This window comes from Rhinoderma darwinii, chromosome 1 (genome assembly GCF_050947455.1).
Source record: "Rhinoderma darwinii isolate aRhiDar2 chromosome 1, aRhiDar2.hap1, whole genome shotgun sequence".
Lineage (NCBI taxonomy): Eukaryota > Metazoa > Chordata > Amphibia > Anura > Rhinodermatidae > Rhinoderma > Rhinoderma darwinii.
Genome location: NC_134687.1, coordinates 659,444,532 through 659,468,515, shown reverse-complemented (window position 1 = coordinate 659,468,515; position 23,984 = coordinate 659,444,532). Strand labels below are relative to the sequence as shown.

General features: G+C 40.5%; 1 protein-coding gene across 1 annotated transcript in view; it reads left to right on the top strand.

Moving 5' to 3' along the window:
• Positions 1-20,557, top strand: part of LOC142664324 (uncharacterized) — a 251,955-nt gene extending 231,398 nt beyond the window's left edge. The window contains exon 9 of the mRNA XM_075843367.1: positions 19,520-20,557. Coding sequence (XP_075699482.1) covers positions 19,520-20,312 — 793 coding nt within the window. The 3' untranslated portion in view covers positions 20,313-20,557. The remainder of the gene's footprint in view (positions 1-19,519) is intronic.
• Positions 20,558-23,984: the final 3,427 nt, after the last annotated feature.

The window sequence follows — 23,984 nt, the reverse complement described above, 5'->3', positions numbered from 1 at the left end:
CAGCAGTTTAGTTTCTGTTCGGCTTTGCTATGGCAACTGGAGGTCTAACAATGTCCTCCAGGTCTGCCATCTACGGAAGCCTGTCAGGCCCTACCAGAGGGAGAGTCTAATAGTCAGTCTGTCAGTGTAAAGCTGACGGGTGTAATAGCCTGCAACACATAAGTATTATACCAGTGACCACAACGTTGGATCTTCAAGTCCCCTAGTAAGACGAAAAAAAGAAAAACTTTCAAGTTTAACCCCTTTGTGACCACCAAAATGCCTTTTCATGGCTGCCCAGTCTAAGTTCTGCACGGTCGTCCCGTGCAGGCTGGAGCGGGTGCAGCACCTCTTAAGTTTCCGTCAATCACGGCTATTTAACCCCTTAAATGCTGCAGTCAATGGTGACCACATCATCAATTGTGGTTTACGAAGGGAGGGAGCTCCATCTGTCACCCATGGGCGGCCCGCAAACGTGATCGCGGGCCCACGATGATGTACCATGGAAGCCGGGGTCCTAACAAAGCCCCCAGGCCTGCCCTGGCTGTGCCTATTAGGCCGTGCCAGAAGCAGAAATGCTCCGGTATACTAAGTATACCAAAGCACTATATCTGCGATCAGAAGATCGCACAGTGAAGTCCCCTAGTGGGAGAAAAAAATAAGTAATTACTGTGAAATAAAAATTATTAATAAAAATGACTACATTGGAAACATTTTTTCCATTAAAAAGTGTTTTTATTTAGTAAAAGTGTAAAAAAGAAATAAAAGTACATAAATATGGTATCGCCGCGACCGTAATGATCCTCACAATAAAGTTAACATGTAATTTAAACCGCAGGGTGAATGCCGTAAAAAAATGGCGCAATTCTTATTTTTTTTTTCCATTGGCTCCCAAAAAAGTAATAATAAAAGTTAACCAATAAGACCCATGTACCCCAAAAATGTACCAATGAAAACTACGTCTCGTCCTGCAAATAACAAGCCCTCATATCACTACATTGATGGAAAAATAAAAAAGTTCTGGCTCTTGGAAAGCGACGATGCAAAAACAAATTTAGTTTAAAAGGGATTTTATTCTGCAAAAGTCGTAAAACATGAAAAAACGGCGTAAAGGCGTAAGTTTATAATGCATAGAACGATGGCGGAATTTCTGTTTTTTTTTTTTTTTTCTATTCCCCCCGACCCCAAAAAATAACAGCATACAAGCACTGCACCCCCTTCAAAACAGCTGATCGTTGGGGGTACCAGGAGTCGGACCCCGAACGTTCAGCTATTGGTGGCCTATCATCAATTTTTAGGGTCTGGAAAACCCCTTTAAGGCCTCCTCAAACCTATACTGGTGCCTAGAAAATGAAAAGGAGACCCCAGAATCCACAAGGTGCTCCTTCATTTCTGGGGCCCAAGTTTCACTAAATAGGACACATGCGCCACATGTGGGATATTTCTATAAAATGCAGAATCGGAGAAATAAATATTGCGTTTCTTTGGTATCAATAGCGAGCGCCGCATCTGAGTGGTATTGGAGAGGGAGGGAGCTCCCTCTCTCACCCCACCGGCACCCTGTGTAAGATCACAGGGTGTTCTATGGCAGCCGTGGGCCTAATGAAGTGTCTGAATACATGACTACTGTATATCTGTCTATATATCAGTCACTGTGTGTTTCCTACAGATGGATCCAGTAGGAGAAATCCACCAGAGAGATGTCCCAGTCCTCTGTATTCCCAGGACTGTCCAGAGGAAAATCACAATGTGCCAGAGAATCATCAGGTAGATGAAGCTGAGCCCTATACCACATCTATATAGGGGGTGTGGAGCTTTTTGGTCCTGCGGTCATAGATGGGGTCATAGATTTTGGTGGTTTCTTATGTTGATCTGTTAAATTCTTCGCACTCTCTGCTGTATTGTACTGAATTATTGCATATGTGATATCAGGGGGAAGATCTGACTGATATTAAAGCGGAGGATGAAGAAGAGCGGGTGAGGAGCGATCAACCGTGTAACAGTGAAGCGGAGGAGGAGATTCCAGGAGGTGTTACCACAGGTCAGTAATAATGATACTAGAAAGTGAATTGGGAGGTTTGGTAAGGTGGGGTTCCTCCTTAGTTCTACATTACAGTAACACGTCAGACAATGTGTTACACATAGTGCCGGACCTGAGGGAGCTGTGACTGCACGTAGAAGTTCTCTACAAGGTGACCTATGACTCCGGTCATGCACTTGGCTTAGTATCAGATTTTGGAGGGCACCAGGAGCCTGTAAAAATGACAATAATTCAATACATTAGTATGTCTGACGATCGCTGGTTCAAATCCCGTGCAGGGACTAATAAAAAGTGCTAAAAATAGTTCACATTAAAAAACAAACTTTTCCCACTTTTCCTTTTAACCCCTTCCCGACATTTGCTGTACATGTACGTCATGGAAAGCATTGACTTCCCGCATCTTGCCGTACATGTACGCCGAATGTTTGGGACCGGCTCAGAAGCTGAGCCGGTCCCATCATCACCGGATCTCAGCTGTATCTTACAGCTGACATCCGGCTGTAACGGCGGGGACCGAAATTAGCTTCGATCCCCGCCATTAACCCCTTAAGTGCAGCGCTCAAACGCGATCGCTGCACTTAAGGTGTAGAAACATAAAAAAGTGCTATAAATTAGGTATCGCCGGAATCGGACTGACCCGCAGAATAAAGTTAACATGTAGTTTATAATGCGTGGTGAACGCTGTATAAAAAAAAACAAAAAAAGCTGTGCCAGAATTGCGTTTATTTGTTTACCTGGCATCCCAAAAAATAGGATAAAAGGTGATCAAAAAGTCGCATGTACCCCAAAATGGTACCAATAATAACTACAGCTCGTCCCGCAACAAACCAGCCCTCATACCGCTACGTCTATGAAAAATAAAATTAGTTAAAGGAACAGTGTCATCACAAATTATTTTTTTATATGTTAAAGATGTTAGTGCTTTATTAAAAACGTTTGTATTCATTTGTGTGTTTGTGTTTTACTTTTTCTTATTTTTACACTTTTTCTTCCCTATGGGGGCTGCCATTTTTTGTTCCATTTCTGTCTGTGTCGATTAACGACACATACAGACATGGAATACGGCAGCCACAGTCCCATAGGGACTGCGAACGGCTCCCGTCCCATTGACTTCCGTGTACGGCGTCTGTGTGGGAACTGCGCATGCGCCGCTCCCACACAGTCCAATTCGAAATTGGCGCCGTCCGGCGCCATTTTCCTGTGGACCGGAAGTCGCGGCCGGACAGTAATATTACTACTTCCGGTCGCGGCTTCCGGATTTGTGCACTTGGACCAGCGGCAGTAAACGGAGCGGACGGGCCGGAGGGAGCCGCGGCGGCAGGAGCAGGTAAGAGATTTCAATGTATGTTCGTGTTTGTGTGTGTTTACTACTGTATGTAAACCTACTACGCTGTGTGTTAGCTCAAAAAATGGCGACACACAGTGTAGGAGGTTACACCGTTCAAACCCCTCGTTTATCCCGGCACTAGCCAGGATAAAGGAGGGGGGGATGCTGAGAGCTCACTAGAGCGAGGGCTTTTAACCCAATGTTGCAATGCTGCAATTTTGGGAATAGCCCCATCTAGTGACCAAAAATGGGTAGTATTATAAATTAGAATTAATTTATAATATTTCCTGACTCGTGAAAAAAATAAAAAAAATTTGAACAATGATTAATCACCCACACACTAAATGTTTAATTAAAAAAAACAAAACATGTTTTTCTGGCAACACAATGCCTTTAAGGCTCCAATAAGTCAGGAAATAAAAAAATATGCAGTTGTGCCTGAGGGGAACATTTCTTCTGTTTGAAGAGGCGATTTATCAAGGACCTAAAATTAGGGAACCAGGAAAGGGAGGGCCCAAACATATCCGCTGGAAGCGACGGTGCCCGTATTATACCAGGACAACACTTCCCAGCAAAATTCCCCAAACTGCAAAGGTGCGGAGTGTGGACCAAAAGGGGCATAAGAAAGGACGCCATATATCAGTGCGACACCGGCCTGTGCAGAAAGGATTGCTTCACAGCGTAACACACATCTATGGATCATTTTATTGTTTTTTTTTACCCCATTATTATACCACCTGACTATGCCCCTTATATACTCCGCCCGGCTTACATGTACCCCCACATTATAAACGGAAACACCAGTAAGACTCCAAACAAAACTACTACCAAGCAAAATCCACGCTCCAAAAGCCAAATGGCGTTTCCTCCCATCTGAACCCTACAGCGGCCCAAACAGCAGTTTCCTTCCACATATATGGCACAGTCATACCCGGGAGAACCCTTTTAGCAATTTTTGGGGTGTGTGTCTCCAGTGGCATAAGCTGGGCACGACATATTTGCCACTGAATGGCATATCTAGGGAAAAATATAAATTTTTAATTTGCACCATCCACAGCGCATTCATTTATGGAAAAGACCTGTGGGGTGAAAATGCTCACTACGCCCCTTAATAAATGCCTTGAGGGGTGCAGTTTCCATAATAGGGTCACTTCTCAGGGGTTTATTTTTATTATTTCACATCTGAGCCTCTGCAGTTGTGAACCAATACTTTGTAAATCGCCAAATTAGGCCTCAATTTTACATGGTACGCTTTCACTCCTGAGCCTGGTCGACTGTCCAGGCAAGAGATTAGGGCCACATGTAGGGTGTTTCTAAAACCAGGAAACCCAGCATAATAATTAGAGAGCTGTCTTGTTATGGTGGCACAAGCTGGGCATCACATATTGTCCACATATCTGTGGAAAAAATCCCATTTTCACTCTGCAACATCGAGTTCACACTAATTTCTACAAAACACCTGCAGGGTTAACATGCTCACTACACCCCTAGGTAAATGCATTGAGGGGTGTAGTTTCCAAAATTGGGTCACTTCTGGGGGGGTTTCCACTGTTTTGGGCCCACAGGCGCCCAGAAACCAATCCAGCAACATCTGCACTCCAAATAGCGGTCCTTCCCTTCTGAGCCCTGCCGTGTGCCCAAACAGCAGTTTATGACCACATATGGGGTATTGCCGTACTCGGTAGAAATTGCTTTACAAATGTTGGGTTCTTTTTTTTCCTTTATTTGTTGCGAAAATGAAAAAATTTGCGCTAAAGCTACGTCTTATTGAAGAAAAAGGATTGTTTTTATTTTCACTGCCCAATTCTAATAAATTCTATGAAACATCCGTGGGGTCAAAATGCTCACTACGCCCCTAGATGAATTCCTCAAGAGGTGTAGTTTCCTAAATGGTGTCACTTTTTGGGCGTTTTCATTGTTTTTTCCCCCTCAGGGGCTTTGCAAATGTGACATGTCCTCCGCAAACCATTCCTGCTCAATGTGATCTCAAAAAGCCAAATAGCGCTCTTTCCCTTCTAAGCCCTGCCGTGTGTCCAAACAGCCGTTTATTACCACATGTGGGGCATTGTTTTACTCGGGAGAAATTGCTTTACAAATTTTGTGGTGCTTTTTCTCCTTCAGTCCTTGTGGAAATGAGTAAAAATAAGCTAAACCTACATTTTCTTTGAAAAAATGTTGATTTTTATTTTCAGGGCCTACTTCCAATAATTTCTGCAAAAAACCTGTGGAGTCAAATCGCTCACTATACCCCTAGATAATTTCCTCAATGGGTGTAGTCTCCAAAATAGGGTCACTTGTGGGGGGTTTCCACTGTTTTGTCTCCTCAGGGACTTCGTATATGTGACATGGCCTCCGCAAACCGTTCCTGCTAAACTTGAGCTCCAAAAGCTAAATAGCGCTCTTTCCCTTCTCAGCCCTGCCGTGTCTCCAAACAACCGTTTATTACCACATGTGGGGTATTGTTTTACTCGGGAGAGATTGGTTTACAAATTTTACGGTGCTTTTTCTCCTACTGTCCTTGTGGAAATGAGAAAAAAAAACGCTAAACCTACATTTTCTTTGAAGAAATGTTGATTTTAATTTTCACGGCCTACTTCCAATAATTTCTGTAAAAAAACTGTGCGGTCAAAATGCTCACTGTACCCCTAGATAATTTCCTCAATGGGTGTAGTTTCCCAGATGGGGTCACTTTTGGGGGATTTTGACTGTTTTGGCACTGCAAGAGCCCTTCAAACCTGACATGGTGCCTAAAATGTATTCTAACAAAAATAAGGCCCCAAAATCCACTAGGTGCTCCTTTGCTTCTGAGGCCGGTGCTTCAGTCCAGTAGCACGCTACGGCCACATGTGGGATATTTCCTAAAACTGCAGAAACTGGGCAACAAATATTGAGTTGCATTTCTCTGGTAAAACCTTCTGTGTTATAAAAAAAATTGTACAAAAAATTTATTTCTGCAAAAAAATATGAAATTTGTAAATTCAACCTCTAATTCCTGTGAAATGTGTAAAGGGTTAAGACATTTTCTAAATGCTGTTTTGAATACTTTGAGGGGTGAAGTTTTTAAAATGGGGTGAGTTTTTGGGGGTTTCTAATATATAAGGCCCTCAAAGCCACTTCACAACTGAACTGGCCCCTGTAAAAATGGCCTTTTGAAATTTTCTTGAAAATGTGAGAAATTGCTGCTAAAGTTCTAAGCCTTGTAACATCCAAGAAAAATAAGAGGATGTTCAAAAAACGATGCCAATCTAAAGTAGACATATGGGGGATGTTAATTAGCGACTATTTTGTGTGGTGTAACGGCCTGTCTTACAAGCAGATACATTTAAATTGGGAAAAATGCTAATTTTTGCAATTTTTCGCTAAATTTTGGTGTTTTTCACAATTAAATACTGAACATATCGAGCAAATTTTGCCAGTAACTTAAAGTCCAATGTGTCACGAGAAAACAATCTCAGAATCGCTTGGATAGGTGAAAGCATTCCGGAGTTATTACCACATAAAGTGACATGTCAGATTTGAAAAATGAGGCTCTGTCAGGAAGGTCAAAAGTGGCTAAAGAGGGAAGGGGTTAAAGTATTGTAAAAAATAAACCTAATTACTATCACCGCATCATTAAAAGTCTGAATTACAATATAAGAGTTCACTGAAGTGATTAATGAGTAAAATGTATCATTTTTATTAGATAACTCTAATAACCACCGTGAAAAGAGCCCCCCCCCCCCCCCCCGTGCTTGTTAAAAAACGTATTCTATGTATACTGCAATTACTGGTTCGTTTGTGACCCCTCCTCTAATTGTGTGCTTGAAAAATGTGGGATCAGCGGTTAAACATTGGTGTATCAGTGGATGGGACCCTGCAACACACCAGAGCCCTCAGTTACCGCTCCTCAGTTCCCCAGTGCTGCCACTGTCACCTGCGCTATAATCCATCTCTCATCTGACCTACGCGTTTCTATGTATTATTTCATCAGGGGTCTGTACTTTTATCAGCCTGGCTGAAGCGCCAGTGATGTAGAACTGTAAGAGATATTCTGTTACACACACGGAAGCGTGCTCGCATGGGTGTCAGCGGCGCGCTCCACTCAGGACTCCGTGTTTATAGAATTAATACTCCTCCCCTGGGGCTGAGGCAAAGCCTTGAAAACGGCCAATCACCGTCGCCCATGTCATCCGTGACGTATGGTCATGTGACTCCCGGCGCGCCATTAGACGGAAGTCCACCACCAACATCATGCCGAACGCGCAGGCGCAGAATTACAATATAACATTATTTAAATCGCACGGTGAACACTGTAAAAACAATGAAACCGGCAGAATCGCTATTTTTTTGGTCAGTTTAGCGCTAAAAAATTATGTAATGAAAAGTGATCGAAAAGTCGTACCAATAAAAACTACAGCTCGCCCACAAAAATAAGCCTTTACTCTGCTCAATCACCAAACAATAAAATAACCGGCAGGATAAAGGTAACGAGATTTATACAGAACCGGGAAAACAAATGGAATAAAAAGTGTTTCAAAAGTTGCAAGTGACCAAAATGTTGTTAATAAAAAGGCTCCCATTAGTCGAGGATGAAAAAATATGCAGATGAGCCGGTCCGAGGGGAACTTTCCTTCTGTATCAGGAGGTGATTATCAGGGCTCTAATATTTGGGAACCAGGAAGGGAAGGGCCCAAACATCTGCTGGAAGCGAGGAGGCCCGTATTATACCAGGACAACACTTTCCCAGCAAAATACCCCAAACTACAAAGGTGCAGAGTGTGGACCAAAAGGGGATAGGAAAGGACACCATTTATCAGTGCGACACCGGCCTGTGCATAACGGATTCATCACAGCGTAACCCACGTCTATGGAGAATTGTATTATATACCCCATTATTATACCCTCTTATTATACCCTGATGTACTCCGCACACCTTATATATACCCTGATGTACTCCTCACATATTACATATACCCTGATGTACTCCTCACAGATTACATATATCCTGATGTACTCCTCACATATTACATATATCCTGATGTACTCCTCACATATTACATATACCCTGATGTACTCCTCACATATTACATATACCCTGATGTACTCCTCACATATTACATATATCCTGATGTACTCCTCACATATTACATATACCTGATGTACTCCTCACATATTACATATACCCTGATGTACTCCTCACATATTATATATATCCTGATGTACTCCGCACATATTACATATACCCTGATGTACTCCGCACACATTACATATACCCTGATGTACTCCTCACATATTGCATATACCCTGATGTACTCCTCACATATTACATATACCCTGATGTACTCCTCACAGATTACATATACCCTGATGTGCTCCTCACATATTACATATACCCTGATGTACTCCTCACAGATTACATATATCCTGATGTACTCCTCACATATTACATATATCCTGATGTACTCCTCACATATTACATATATCCTGATGTACTCCTCACATATTACATATATCCTGATGTACTCCGCACACATTACATATACCCTGATGTACTCCTCACATATTACATATATCCTGATGTACTCCTCACATATTACATATACCCTGATGTACTCCTCACATATTACATATATCCTGATGTACTCCTCACATATTACATATACCCTGATATACTCCTCACATATTACATATATCCTGATGTACTCCTCACATATTACATATATCCTGATGTACTCCTCACATATTACATATATCCTGATGTACTCCGCACACATTACATATACCCTGATGTACTCCTCACACATTACATATATCCTGATGTACTCCTCACATATTACATATACCCTGATGTACTCCTCACATATTACATATACCCTGATGTACTCCTCACATATTACATATACCCTGATGTACTCCTCACATATTACATATACCCTGATGTACTCCTCACATATTACATATACCCTGATGTGCTCCTCACATATTACATATACCCTGATGTGCTCCTCACATATTACATATATCCTGATGTACTCCTCACATATTACATATACCCTGATGTACTCCTCACATATTACATATACCCTGATGTACTCCTCACATATTACATATACCCTGATGTACTCCTCACAGATTACATATATCCTGATGTACTCCTCACATATTACATATACACTGATGTACTCCTCACATATTACATACATCCTGATGTACTCCTCACATATTACATATATCCTGATGTACTCCTCACATATTACATATACCCTGATGTACTCCTCACATATTACATATACCCTGATGTACTCCTCACATATTACATATACCCTGATGTACTCCTCACAGATTATATATACCCTGATGTACTCCTCACATATTACATATACCCTGATGTACTCCTCACATATTACATATACCCTGATGTACTCCTCACATATTACATATATCCTGATGTACTCCTCACAGATTACATATACCCTGATGTACTCCTCACATATTACATATACCCTGATGTACTCCTCACATATTACATATACCCTGATGTACTCCTCACATATTACATATACCCTGATGTACTCCTCACATATTACATATATCCTGATGTACTCCTCACAGATTATATATACCCTGATGTACTCCTCACATATTACATATACCCTGATGTACTCCTCACATATTACATATACCCTGATGTACTCCTCACATATTACATATACCCTGATGTACTCCTCACATATTACATATATCCTGATGTACTCCTCACAGATTACATATACCCTGATGTACTCCTCACATATTACATATACCCTGATGTACTCCTCACATATTACATATACCCTGATGTACTCCTCACATATTACATATACCCTGATGTACTCCTCACATATTACATATACCCTGATGTACTCCTCACATATTACATATACCCTGATGTACTCCTCACATAGTACATATATCCTGATGTACTCCTCACATATTACATATACCCTGATGTACTCCTCACATATTACATATACCCTGATGTACTCCTCACATATTACATATACCCTGATGTACTCCTCACATATTACATATACCCTGATGTACTCCTCACAGATTACATATACCCTGATGTACTCCTCACATATTACATATACCCTGATGTACTCCTCACATATTACATATACCCTGATGTACTCCTCACAGTTTACATATACCCTGATGTACTCCTCACGTATTACATATACCCTGATGTACTCCTCACGTATTACATATACCCTGATGTACTCCTCACGTATTACATATACCCTGATGTACTCCTCACATATTACATATACCCTGATGTACTCCTCACATATTACATATACCCTGATGTACTCCTCACATATTACATATATCCTGATGTACTCCTCACAGATTACACATATCCTGATGTACTCGTCACATATTACATATACCCTGATGTACTCATTACATATACCCTGATGTACTCCTCACATATTGCATATACCCTGATGTACTCCGCACATATTACATATATACCCTGATGTACTCCTCACATATTATATATACCCCGATGTACTCCTCACATATTATATATACCCCGATGTACTCCGCACAGCTTATATATACCCCGATGTACTCCGCACAGCTTATATATACCCCGATGTACTCCTCACATATTACATATATCCTGATGTACTCCTCACATATTACATATACACTGATGTACTCCTCACATATTACATATATCCTGATGTACTCCTCACATATTACATATACCCTGATGTACTCCTCACATATTACATATATCCTGATGTGCTCCTCACATATTACATATACCCTGATGTACTCCTCACATATTACATATACCCTGATGTACTCCTCACACATTACATATACCCTGATGTACTCCTCACATATTACATATACCCTGATGTACTCCTCACATATTACATATACCCTGATGTACTCCTCACATATTACATATACCCTGATGTACTCCTCACATAGTACATATATCCTGATGTACTCCTCACATATTACATATACCCTGATGTACTCCTCACATATTACATATACCCTGATGTACTCCTCACATATTACATATATCCTGATGTACTCCTCACATATTACATATACCCTGATGTGCTCCTCACATATTACATATACCCTGATGTGCTCCTCACATATTACATATACCCTGATGTACTCCTCACATATTACATATACCCTGATGTACTCCTCACATATTATATACCCTGATGTACTCCTCACATATTACATATACCCTGATGTACTCCTCACATATTACATATACCCTGATGTACTCCTCACATATTACATATATCCTGATGTACTCCTCACATATTACATATACACTGATGTACTCCTCACATATTACATATATCCTGATGTACTCCTCACATATTACATATACCCTGATGTGCTCCTCACATATTACATATATCCTGATGTGCTCCTCACATATTACATATACCCTGATGTACTCCTCACATATTACATATACCCTGATGTACTCCTCACACATTACATATACCCTGATGTACTCCTCACATATTACATATACCCTGATGTACTCCTCACATATTACATATACCCTGATGTACTCCTCACATAGTACATATATCCTGATGTACTCCTCACATATTACATATACCCTGATGTACTCCTCACATATTACATATACCCTGATGTACTCCTCACAGATTACATATACCCTGATGTACTCCTCACATATTACATATACCCTGATGTACTCCTCACATATTACATATACCCTGATGTACTCCTCACAGTTTACATATACCCTGATGTACTCCTCACGTATTACATATACCCTGATGTACTCCTCACGTATTACATATACCCTGATGTACTCCTCACGTATTACATATACCCTGATGTACTCCTCACATATTACATATACCCTGATGTACTCCTCACATATTACATATACCCTGATGTACTCCTCACATATTACATATATCCTGATGTACTCCTCACAGATTACACATATCCTGATGTACTCGTCACATATTACATATACCCTGATGTACTCATTACATATACCCTGATGTACTCCTCACATATTGCATATACCCTGATGTACTCCGCACATATTACATATATACCCTGATGTACTCCTCACATATTATATATACCCCGATGTACTCCTCACATATTATATATACCCCGATGTACTCCGCACAGCTTATATATACCCCGATGTACTCCGCACAGCTTATATATACCCCGATGTACTCCTCACATATTACATATATCCTGATGTACTCCTCACATATTACATATACACTGATGTACTCCTCACATATTACATATATCCTGATGTACTCCTCACATATTACATATACCCTGATGTACTCCTCACATATTACATATATCCTGATGTGCTCCTCACATATTACATATACCCTGATGTACTCCTCACATATTACATATACCCTGATGTACTCCTCACACATTACATATACCCTGATGTACTCCTCACATATTACATATACCCTGATGTACTCCTCACATATTACATATACCCTGATGTACTCCTCACATAGTACATATACCCTGATGTACTCCTCACATAGTACATATATCCTGATGTACTCCTCACATATTACATATACCCTGATGTACTCCTCACATATTACATATACCCTGATGTACTCCTCACATATTACATATACCCTGATGTACTCCTCACAGTTTACATATACCCTGATGTACTCCTCACGTATTACATATACCCTGATGTACTCCTCACGTATTACATATACCCTGATGTACTCCTCACGTATTACATATACCCTGATGTACTCCTCACATATTACATATACCCTGATGTACTCCTCACATATTACATATACCCTGATGTACTCCTCACATATTACATATATCCTGATGTACTCCTCACAGATTACACATATCCTGATGTACTCCTCACATATTACATATACCCTGATGTACTCCTCACATATTACATATACCCTGATGTACTCCTCACATATTACATATACCCTGATGTACTCCTCACATATTACATATATCCTGATGTACTCCTCACAGATTACACATATCCTGATGTACTCCTCACATATTACATATACCCTGATGTACTCCTCACATATTACATATACCCTGATGTACTCCTCACATATTACATATATCCTGATGTACTCCTCACAGATTACACATATCCTGATGTACTCGTCACAGATTACATATACCCTGATGTACTCATTACATATACCCTGATGTACTCCTCACATATTGCATATACCCTGATGTACTCCGCACATATTACATATATACCCTGATGTACTCCTCACATATTATATATACCCCGATGTACTCCACACAGCTTATATATACCCCGATGTACTCCGCACAGCTTATATATACCCCGATGTACTCCTCACATATTACATATACCCTGATGTACTCCTCACATATTACATATACCCTGATGTACTCCTCACTTATTACATATATCCTGATGTACTCTTCACAGATTACACATATCCTGATGTACTCCTCACATATTACATATATCCTGATGTACTCCTCACATATTACACATACCCTGATGTACTCCTCACATATTACATATACCCTGATGTACTCCTCACATATTACATATACCCTGATGTACTCCGCACATATTACATATACCCTGATGTACTCCTCACATATTACATATATCCTGGTGTACTCCTCACATATTACATATACCCTGATGTACTCCTCACATATTACATATACCCTGATGTACTCCTCACATATTACATATATCCTGATGTACTCCTCACATATTACATATACCCTGATGTACTCCTCACACATTACATATATCCTGATGTACTCCTCACAGCTTATATATATCCTGATGTACTCCTCACACATTACATATACCCTGATGTACTCCTCACATATTACATATATCCTGATGTACTCCTCACATATTACATATACCCTGATGTACTCCTCACATATTACATATACCCTGATGTACTCCTCACATATTACATATACCCTGATGTACTCCTCACATATTACATATATCCTGATGTACTCCTCACATATTACATATATCCTGATGTACTCCTCACATATTACATATATCCTGATGTACTCCTCACATATTACATATACCCTGATGTACTCCTCACACATTACATATATCTTTATGTACGCACACATTACATGTGCCCCCACATTATAAACTGAATCACCAGTAATACCCCAAACATAACTACTACCAAGCAAAATCCTGGCTCCAAAAACCAAAAGACACTGCCTCAATACTGAGCCCTACACTGTACCCAAACAGCAGTTTACTACCACATATATGGTATTGCTACAACCGGGAGAACCCTTTTTTGGGGTGTGTCTCTCTAGTGGCACAACATATTGGACTCTGAAATGGCATATCTGTGGAACAATTGCAATTTTCACTTTTTACCATCCGCAGCGCATTCATTTCTTGAAAACACCTGTGGGGTCACTTTTGGGGGGTTTCCACTGTTTTGGTCCCAAAGGTGTTTTGCAAATGCAACATTGCGCCCAGAAACCAATCCATCAAAATCTGTGCTCTTTCCCTTTTGAGCAGTTTATGAGCACATATGGGGTATTCCCGTACTCTGGAGAATTTTCTTTACAAATGTTGGGGGGCTTTTTCTCCTTTTATTTGTTAAGAAAATTAAAAATTATCGAGATAAAACTACATCTTATTGGAAATAAATTTGCTTCATTGAGGGGTGTGATTGCTTATTTTTGGTGGGGCGAGCTGTAGTTCTTATTAATACCATTCTGGGATACATGTGAATTTTTTTATCACTTTCTATTACATTTTTTGGGGGGAGCTAAGGTGACAAAAAAACAACAATTCTGGCGTCTTTAATTTATTTGAAATTTTTTTTGTACTGCGTTCACCGTGTGGGTTAAATAACATTATATTGTAATAGTTTACATTTTTACGGCTGTGGTAATACCAGTTATGTTAATTTCCATTTTTTTTAACATTACTTTAGAGAATAGGTGGGAAAAGGTTTTGTTTTTTTGTAACTTTTAGTTTTATTTTTTGTTTTTTACTGTTTTTGGTTTTTTTTCATTAGCCACCCCACCCCCAGGGAACTTGAACTAGTGATCGCTTGCTCTGTATACGGCAACACTGATGTATAGCAGTATATCGTTATTTTTACAGGCCTTTTGCAGGACTTAGTGGGAGTACAGGAATGGCAGACCTTTGCGCCTTTATTAGGCTCCCAGGCTGCCATGACAACCATCAACTTCGTGCAATCACGTTGCGGGAGGACCGATGAGCTTTTGGAGCCGGCCAGCCCCTTTTTCTAATGCCTTAGATTCTGCAATTGACTGCGGCATCTAAGGGGCTAAATGGGCGGAATCAAGTGATCCTTGATTCCACCCGTTGCAGTAAGGTGTTAGCTGTATTACACACCCGTTGAGTAAGGAGCGTGCTCTGCCCGTGAGCGCGCTCCATACTTCCCTTTAACGCTTTTTACGTACATGTAGGTGACAATGCGTTAGTGTAGGGGTTTATGTGTTATTTTTTCGTCATTTATTTTTGTTTGTTTTTTTACTTTTATTTTTATGTCCTTTCCATCAGAAAATATATTTGGGGAACATTTATTTTTTTAAACTATATATTTCCTCTGTAACTGGCACTTTACAGCAGGGGAGATCAGCCGTGTTAGGGTATGTGCACACACACTAATTACGTCCGTATTATACGGACGTATTTCGGCCGCAAGTACCTTACCGAACACAGTGCAGGGAGCCGGGCTCCTAGCATCATACTTATGTACGATGCTAGGAGTCCCTGCCTCGCTGCAGGACAACTGTCACGTACTGAAAACATGATTACAGTACGGGACAGTTGTCCGGCAGCGAGGCAGGGACTCCTAGCGTCGTACATAACTATGATGCTAGGAGCCCGGCTCCCTGCACTGAGTTCGGTCCGGAACTTGCGGCCGAAATTCGTCCGTATATTACGGACGTAATTAGTGTGTGTGCACATACCCTTATAGTGACTACTGTCACTGATAGGGCTGTGCTGGGTCTAATTAGATGCAGCAGCATCCTACTACCGGCATCTTGGCGACCATGTGACTAGTCACATGACCACCGGGATCAATAGAGACAGCAGCGCTCATTGTGCGTTGTGTACGTGAGTGCAGAGAAGACAAGTGGTAAAAAACACTTTTGTCTTCTTTTCAGGGTTCCTGGCAGTCTCTGATGACCGGGCACCCGACATTTAGCTGCTCAATCACTCAGGCAGAAAACTTAAACCTGCACCGTATATATACAGTGGACAGTCCTCAACCGGTTAAACATTATTTTAGGAGTCAATCAAAATGAAAAAACACATAAATTTTGGTTATTTCCTTTGTACTTTGTCATTTATTTGGTTCTTCCATTACAAATCTTCTAATACTAACCGCTGAGAAGAAAGATCCTCATTATAGTTCTATATTTAATATGAGCCTGGACAAGAATTGAGGAGCTATTAGAAAACACACAAGGTCCCCATGACAACTCTGCACACAAGTCACCAGGGGACATGTTGTCCTCAGGATATTTCCGTAGTATAACCTTCGGCTGCAATATCAAGCAATCAGATCTCCGCTGTAATACACTATATACTAAATAGCTTTTTGGAACATGTCTTCTACAAATGGACACTAACTTATCAAACAACTTGTGGTAATCTAATAGTATTCCTGATATATATCAACTTTGTAATTTACTTACTGTTGTAGTTTAGCTGTTTTATCCATGAAAATTGTATGTGAAGTTAGTGCCACTAGGTGAGAGACACACGGATGCTGCTGCTTATAGAAGTCTATGGCAAAGGTAGGGGAAGCAGAAGGATGGAGCAGGAGCACAACGACACACATGCTGCTGTCAATAAAAGTCTTTGAAGAGGAGAGGGGGAGCAGAAGCAGAGAGAGTAGTCATAGGCTGCTGGTAAGGGCGGATTTGCACGAGCGTGTGCGTTTTGCGCGCGCAAAAAAACGTGCCGTTTTGCGCGCCCAAAAGGCACTTGACAGCTCCGTGTGTCATCACCATATGATGCGCGGCTGCGTGATTTTCATGCAGCCGCCATCATTATGACGCTCTGTTTGTATGTTTGTAAACAGAAAAGCACGTGGTGCTTTTCTGTTTACATTCATACTTTGACTGCTGTTGAGCGAATCACGCGCGTCCCACGGAAGTGCTTCCGTGCGGTGTGCGTCATTTTCACGCACCCATTGACTTCAATGGGTGCGTGATGCGCGAAAAACGCCGAAATATAGAACATTTAGTGAGTTTTACGCAGCGGACTCGCGCTGCGCAAAACTCACGGACAGTCTGCACTGCCCCATAGACTTGCGTAGGTCCGTTCGTGTAAATCCGCAGTAAGAGTTATATGTCACCTCTGTGCTGGATTTTTCGCTACACTGCTCCTTACTGCTGTATAATATCCTCCATGCTGCTGCAGCTTCTAAGGGTGTGCTACAGAGAGATAGTAGACCAGGATAGCTCTCTCCTCTGTGTGCAGTGTATAGAAGACATGATAGCAGTTAGGCTCCACCCACTACATCAGGAAAAATGAGAATTAAAGATAGAGCCTGCAGAGGGAAAACTGCTAAAAGAATGCCAGGTACAAGTCATGTAATGGCCAGAAATAGTGTTATTCCTCCTGTACACACATGACCGATTATTCTGAAAAGTCGTCTAAAAATTAGGTTAGCTTTATGGGTCTTTGAGAAGTTTTCAAAGTGAGTTTAAAGATGTGGTTTTTATATTGGATTAAAAGAAACAGATCCATGATTATTAGGAAGCACCTATTTTAACCAGTTGCTGACTGCCCATAGATTATAAATGTCCTGGTGGTCCACACCTATCTCTGCAGGGACGTTTTAAAACATCCTGCTGAGTTTTCTCCTCTCCGACTCTCCCACTCCATCACAGTTAAATATAGCACATATTTTATTACATAATATCGAAGCCCTATATGTTCTGAGAAAAACAAGACCAAATAAATATAGGTTGGCAGAGAAATAGAACAATAATTTTCTATTAAATTGTCACATGACTAAAACCTGAGTGAGGCCACTTCATTTCATTAGGTTCACATTATCAGTACTTGATAGGACCCTCTTTCCCCTTAGAACAGCCTGAATTCTTAGTGGAATGATATTACTATGTACTGGAAACCTTTATTACAGATTCTGATTATTAACTTCACTCTGTCTATTCCACTACATCCCACAGATGTTCTATAAAATTGAGACCTGGTGACTGTTCAGCCATTAGGATATACAGACCTCATTGTCATGTCCATGAATTCATCCTGTGATTTGTCTCATGACACATTATCTTGTTAAATGTAGACTGCGGGCAATATTAGACTGTCTGTAACAATATTAAGTTAAGATTGTGTATGCCTCATTAGTAATTAAACGGCTAAATCTGTTGGCAAAGAACAGGCCTCATTGCCAGACAAGGTTCTGCTTTTCAAGAAAAATTATTTTATTAAGTCAAGCTTTATGTAATAAATTAATAGTGGAGGACTGAGTGTAGACCAGAATCCTGGACTGTCATGGATTTATTTTAAAGTGTTCTACAAAGCGTTATAAAGCTGGAATTGAATCAAAAGTCATGGCTTAATCTTCTTCCTGCTTGATCCACTTCTGACTTTGGCTCAAAACACTGCAGGTGTGTTTCCAGCCTAATACGAATGTAATAAATTTGTAAACTTTTCTTTTGTGAAACAAAATCACAATTATTTTTTTTTTAATCCTAACAGAAAATACCAGTAAGAACTCTGAGGGAAACTTCACGTTATTGCTAAATGATAAAGTAGAAGATGAAGATATGATGCAGCAGTCTTCAGGAGAAAACCTCATTACCCTTAATGTACATCCAGGACTTCACAGTAAAGACCCATCATATAATTTCACTAATCAAGAGGAACCTTCTCCTAACCAATCACAGATTGTTACCACAAGTACAGCTCAGAAAGGGGGTAAAAGGTTTCAATGTGGTAAACAGTTCACAAAAATCTCAGGTCTTTTAACACACAGAAGAATTTACACAGGAGAGAAGCCGCCGTATTCATGTTTACAATGTGGAAAATATTTTACATATAAATCATATCTAGTTACACATGAGAGAAGTCACACAGGAGAGAAGCCGTATTCATGTTCAGAATATGGGAAATATTTTACACAAAAATCACATCTTGTTAGACATGAGAGAAGTCACACAGCGGAGAAGCCGTATTCATGTTCAGAATGTGGGAAATATTTTACACAAAAATCACATCTTGTTAGACATGAGAGAAGTCACACAGGAGAGAAGCCGTATTCATGTTCAGAATGCGGAGAATGTTTTACACAAAAATCAAGTCTTGTAACACATGAGAGACGTCACACAGGAGAGAAGCCGTATTCATGTTCAGAATGTGGGAACTGTTTTACAGCTAAATCAAATCTTGTTGTACATAAGAGAAGTCACACAGGAGAGAAATTATATTTGTGTTCAGAATGTGGGAAATGTTTTACACAAAAATCACATCTTGTTAGACATGAGAGAAGTCACACAGGAGAGAAGCCGTATTCATGTTCAGAATGCGGAGAATGTTTTACACAAAAATCAAGTCTTGTAACACATGAGAGACGTCACACAGGAGAGAAGCCGTATTCATGTTCAGAATGTGGGAACTGTTTTACAGCTAAATCAAATCTTGTTGTACATAAGAGAAGTCACACAGGAGAGAAATTATATTTGTGTTCAGAATGTGGGAAATGTTTTACACAAAAATCACATCTTGTTAGACATGAGAGAAGTCACACAGTAGAGAAGCCGTATTCATGTTCAGAATGTGGGAACTGTTTTACAGCTAAATCAAATCTTGTTGTACATAAAAGAAGTCACGCAGGAGAGAAATTATATTTGTGTTCATAATGTGGGAAATGTTTTACTACTAAAGGCCAACTTAGGGCTCATCGGAGAAACCATACAGGGAAGAAGCCATTTTGATGTTCTATATGTAGAAGATGTTTTACAAAGAAATTTAAATTTTGGAACTCCGCAGAGAATTCACATGGAGTAGAAACCATAATCTCGTTTAGAATGTGGGAAATGCTATAAGAGCAAAAAAAAAAAAAAGATTTTAAATACATCAGATTATTCACAAACTTTAACCCCTTAATGACCAGCCTATTTTAAGCCTTAATGACCAAGCTATTTTTTAAGTTTTTTTTATGTTTTTTGGGGTACATAGAATTTATTGATTAACTTTTGTAAAAATTGGGGGGGGGGGGGGGGGGATAGAAAAAAACAGCATTTTTGCCACACTATGTTGCGTCCTAAATTTACACCGTTTACCATGTGGTATAAATAGCACTAACTTTATTCAGCGGGTTGTTACGATTGCAACAATACCAAATTGATATCGATTTTGTATCCTTTACTACTTTTACACAGTAAAAATACTTTTTTAACCCCTTCCCGACATTTGCCGTATGGGTACGACATAGAAAGCCATGACTTCCCACAAATTGCCGTATCCATACGCCAAATGTTTGGCACCGGCTCAGAAGCTGAGCCGGTGCCATCATCGCCGGATCTCAGCGGCATCTTACAGCTGACATGCGGCTGTAATGGCGGGGACCGAAATTAGCTTCGATCCCCGCCATTAACCCCTTAAGTGCAGCGCTCAAACACGATCACTGCACTTAAGGTGTTAGCAGCTCATCGGAACACCAGCAATGAAATTGCCGGGGTTCCGGTGGCTGCAATGGCAACCGAGGGCCGAATACTGGCCTCCCGGTCTGCCTAGCATGGTAGTCGGTCAAGATTCCCCCGGCGGCGGAGCCTGATCGGCTTCCGTAGCCGCCGGCAAGATGGCGCCGGCACAGAAGCTGATCCGGCGTCAGCGGTGGAAGTCAGCTATATGTTACAGCTGACATCCACCGGTAACGACCGGATCCGGAGCTAGCTCCGATCCCTTCCATTAACCCCTTCGATTCAGCAATCGAAAGCGATTGCTGCATCTTAGCGGTTGCTAGCAGATCGCCAGCCCTGACCGGCAATCAGGACTGGCGACTGCTGCTATGGCAACAGGAGACACAATGGCCTTCTGCTCTGCCATTACGGAAGCCGATTAGGCCCAGCCGGGAGGCGAAGCCTGACCGGCTTGCTGTCAGTGAATAACTGACAGATCTAATACATTGCACTACGTAGGTAGTTCAATGTATTAGAAGAAAAACATCAGACAGTTGGACCTTCAAGTGCCCTAGTGGGACTTGAAAAAAAGGGTAAAAAAGTATCAAAGTGTTAAAAGAAAAAAAAAAAAGGGGGAAAAAAAAAAGTTTGAAAACAATAAAAGTTTCAAGTAATAAAATAACATATAGAAAGAAAACGACTCCGACAGTTGGTGGGAATTAGGAACAATATATTTACAAAAACTGCTACCAGCAGAGAAATTCCTCTTGCTCCAACTGACAATGATGACTAAATGAACAAACTTTATTGTGCTTGTATTAAGCAAAATTAAGCATGTATGTATGTATTATAGTCGGTATTGCTCGGCGGCTGCAGACCGGCGAGTCAAACAGACAACATAGGCAGAGATCAACGGAGGTACATATTAAGCCCCTGAACTCCTGAGGACGCTGTCTAGCACAGCGAAACATGTCGGGGGGGGGGGGGGGGGGGGGCTCTGATACTTACTATTTTAATTTAATATGTACCTCCGTTGATCTCTGCCTATGTTGTCTATTTGACTCGCCAGTCTGCAGCCGCCGAGCAATACCGACTATAATACATACATACATGGTCTAATGTGCACTGCCTACTGATACCTTAAACGGAGGAGATGTTACTAATTTTAACCATTAAGTGTAGTTAGTCCTTTTGCTTAATACAAGCACAATAAAGTTTGTCCATTTATTTATTTAGTCATCATTGTCAGTTGGATCAAGAGGAATTTCTTTGCTGGTAGCAGTTTTTGTAAATAAGTAATAAAATAAAACACAATCGCCCTTTTTCACTTATCAAGTCCTTTATTATTGAAAAAAATAATAAACCATACGTATTTGATATGGCCGCGACCGTAAAGAACTGAGGTATCAAAATATAATATTATTTATTGCCCGCGGTGAACAGCGTAAAAAAAAACCCCGTAAAAAACTATACCAGAGTTTCTGTTTTTTGGTCACTTTGCCCTACAAATATTGGAATAAAAAGTGATCAAAAAGTCGCACGTATCCAAAAATGGTACCTATAAAAACTATAGCTAGTCTCGCAAAAAACAAGCCCTCATACAGCTCCGTCGACAAACAATTTAAAACGTTATGGTTCTTACAACTTGGCGACAGAAAAAATACATTCTTTTTACAAAAGTAATTTTATTGTGCAAAAAGTTGTAAAACATAAAAAAGTGCTATAAAATATGTATCGCCGGAATCGGACTGACCCGCAGAATAAAGTTTACATGTAATTTATAACGCATGGTAAACGCTGTATATATATATATAAAAAAAAAAAAAACTGCCAGAATTGCGTTTTTTTGTTTACCTGGCCTCCCAAAAAATAGGATAAAAGGTGATCATAAAGTCACATGTACCCCAAAATGGTACCACTAATAACTACAACTCGTCTCGCAAAAACAGCCCTAATACCACTACGTCTATGAAAAAATTAAATTAGTTACGGCTCCAATAAGTCAGGAAATAAATATGCAGTTGTGCCCGAGGGGAACATTTCTTCTGTTTCAAGAGGCGATTTATCAAGGCCCTAAATTTAGGGAACCAGGAAGGGGAGGGCTCAAACATATCCGCTGGAAGCGACGGTGCCCGTATAATACCAGGACAACACTTCCCAGCAAAATTCCCCAAACTGCAAAGGTCCGGAGTGTGGACCAAAAGGGGCATAAGAAAAGACGCCATATATCAGTGCGACACCGGCCTGTGCAGAAAGGATTGCTTCACAGCGTAACACACATCTATGGATCATTTTATTGTTTTTTTTACCCCATTATTATACCATCTGACTATGCCCCTGATGTACTCTGCCCAGCTTACATGACCCCCACATTATAAATGGAAACACCAGCAATACTCTCCACGCTCCAAAAGCCAAATGGCGTTCCCTCCCATCTGAACCCTACAGCGTGCCCAAACAGCCGTTTCCTTCCACATATATGGCATTGTCATACCCGTGAGAACCCTGTAACAATTTTTGGGGTGTGTCTCCAGTGGCATAAGCTGGGCATGACATATTTGCCACTGAAATGTCACATCTAGGGAAAAATATAAATTTTTAATTTGCACCATCAGCAGCGCATTAATTTATGGAAAAGACCTGTGGGGTGAAAATGCTCACTATACCTCTTAATAAATGCCTTGGGTGTAGTTTCCAAATGGGGTCACTTCTCAGGGGTTTCTTTTTATTATTTCACATCTGAGCCTCTGCAATTGTGAACCAATACTTTGTAAATCGCCAAATTAGGCCTTTATTTCGCATAGTACTCTTTCACTCCTGAGCCTGGTCGAATGTCCAGGCAAAATATTAGGGCCACATGTAGGGTTTTCCTAAAACCGGAAAACACTGCATAATAATTAGAGAGCTGTC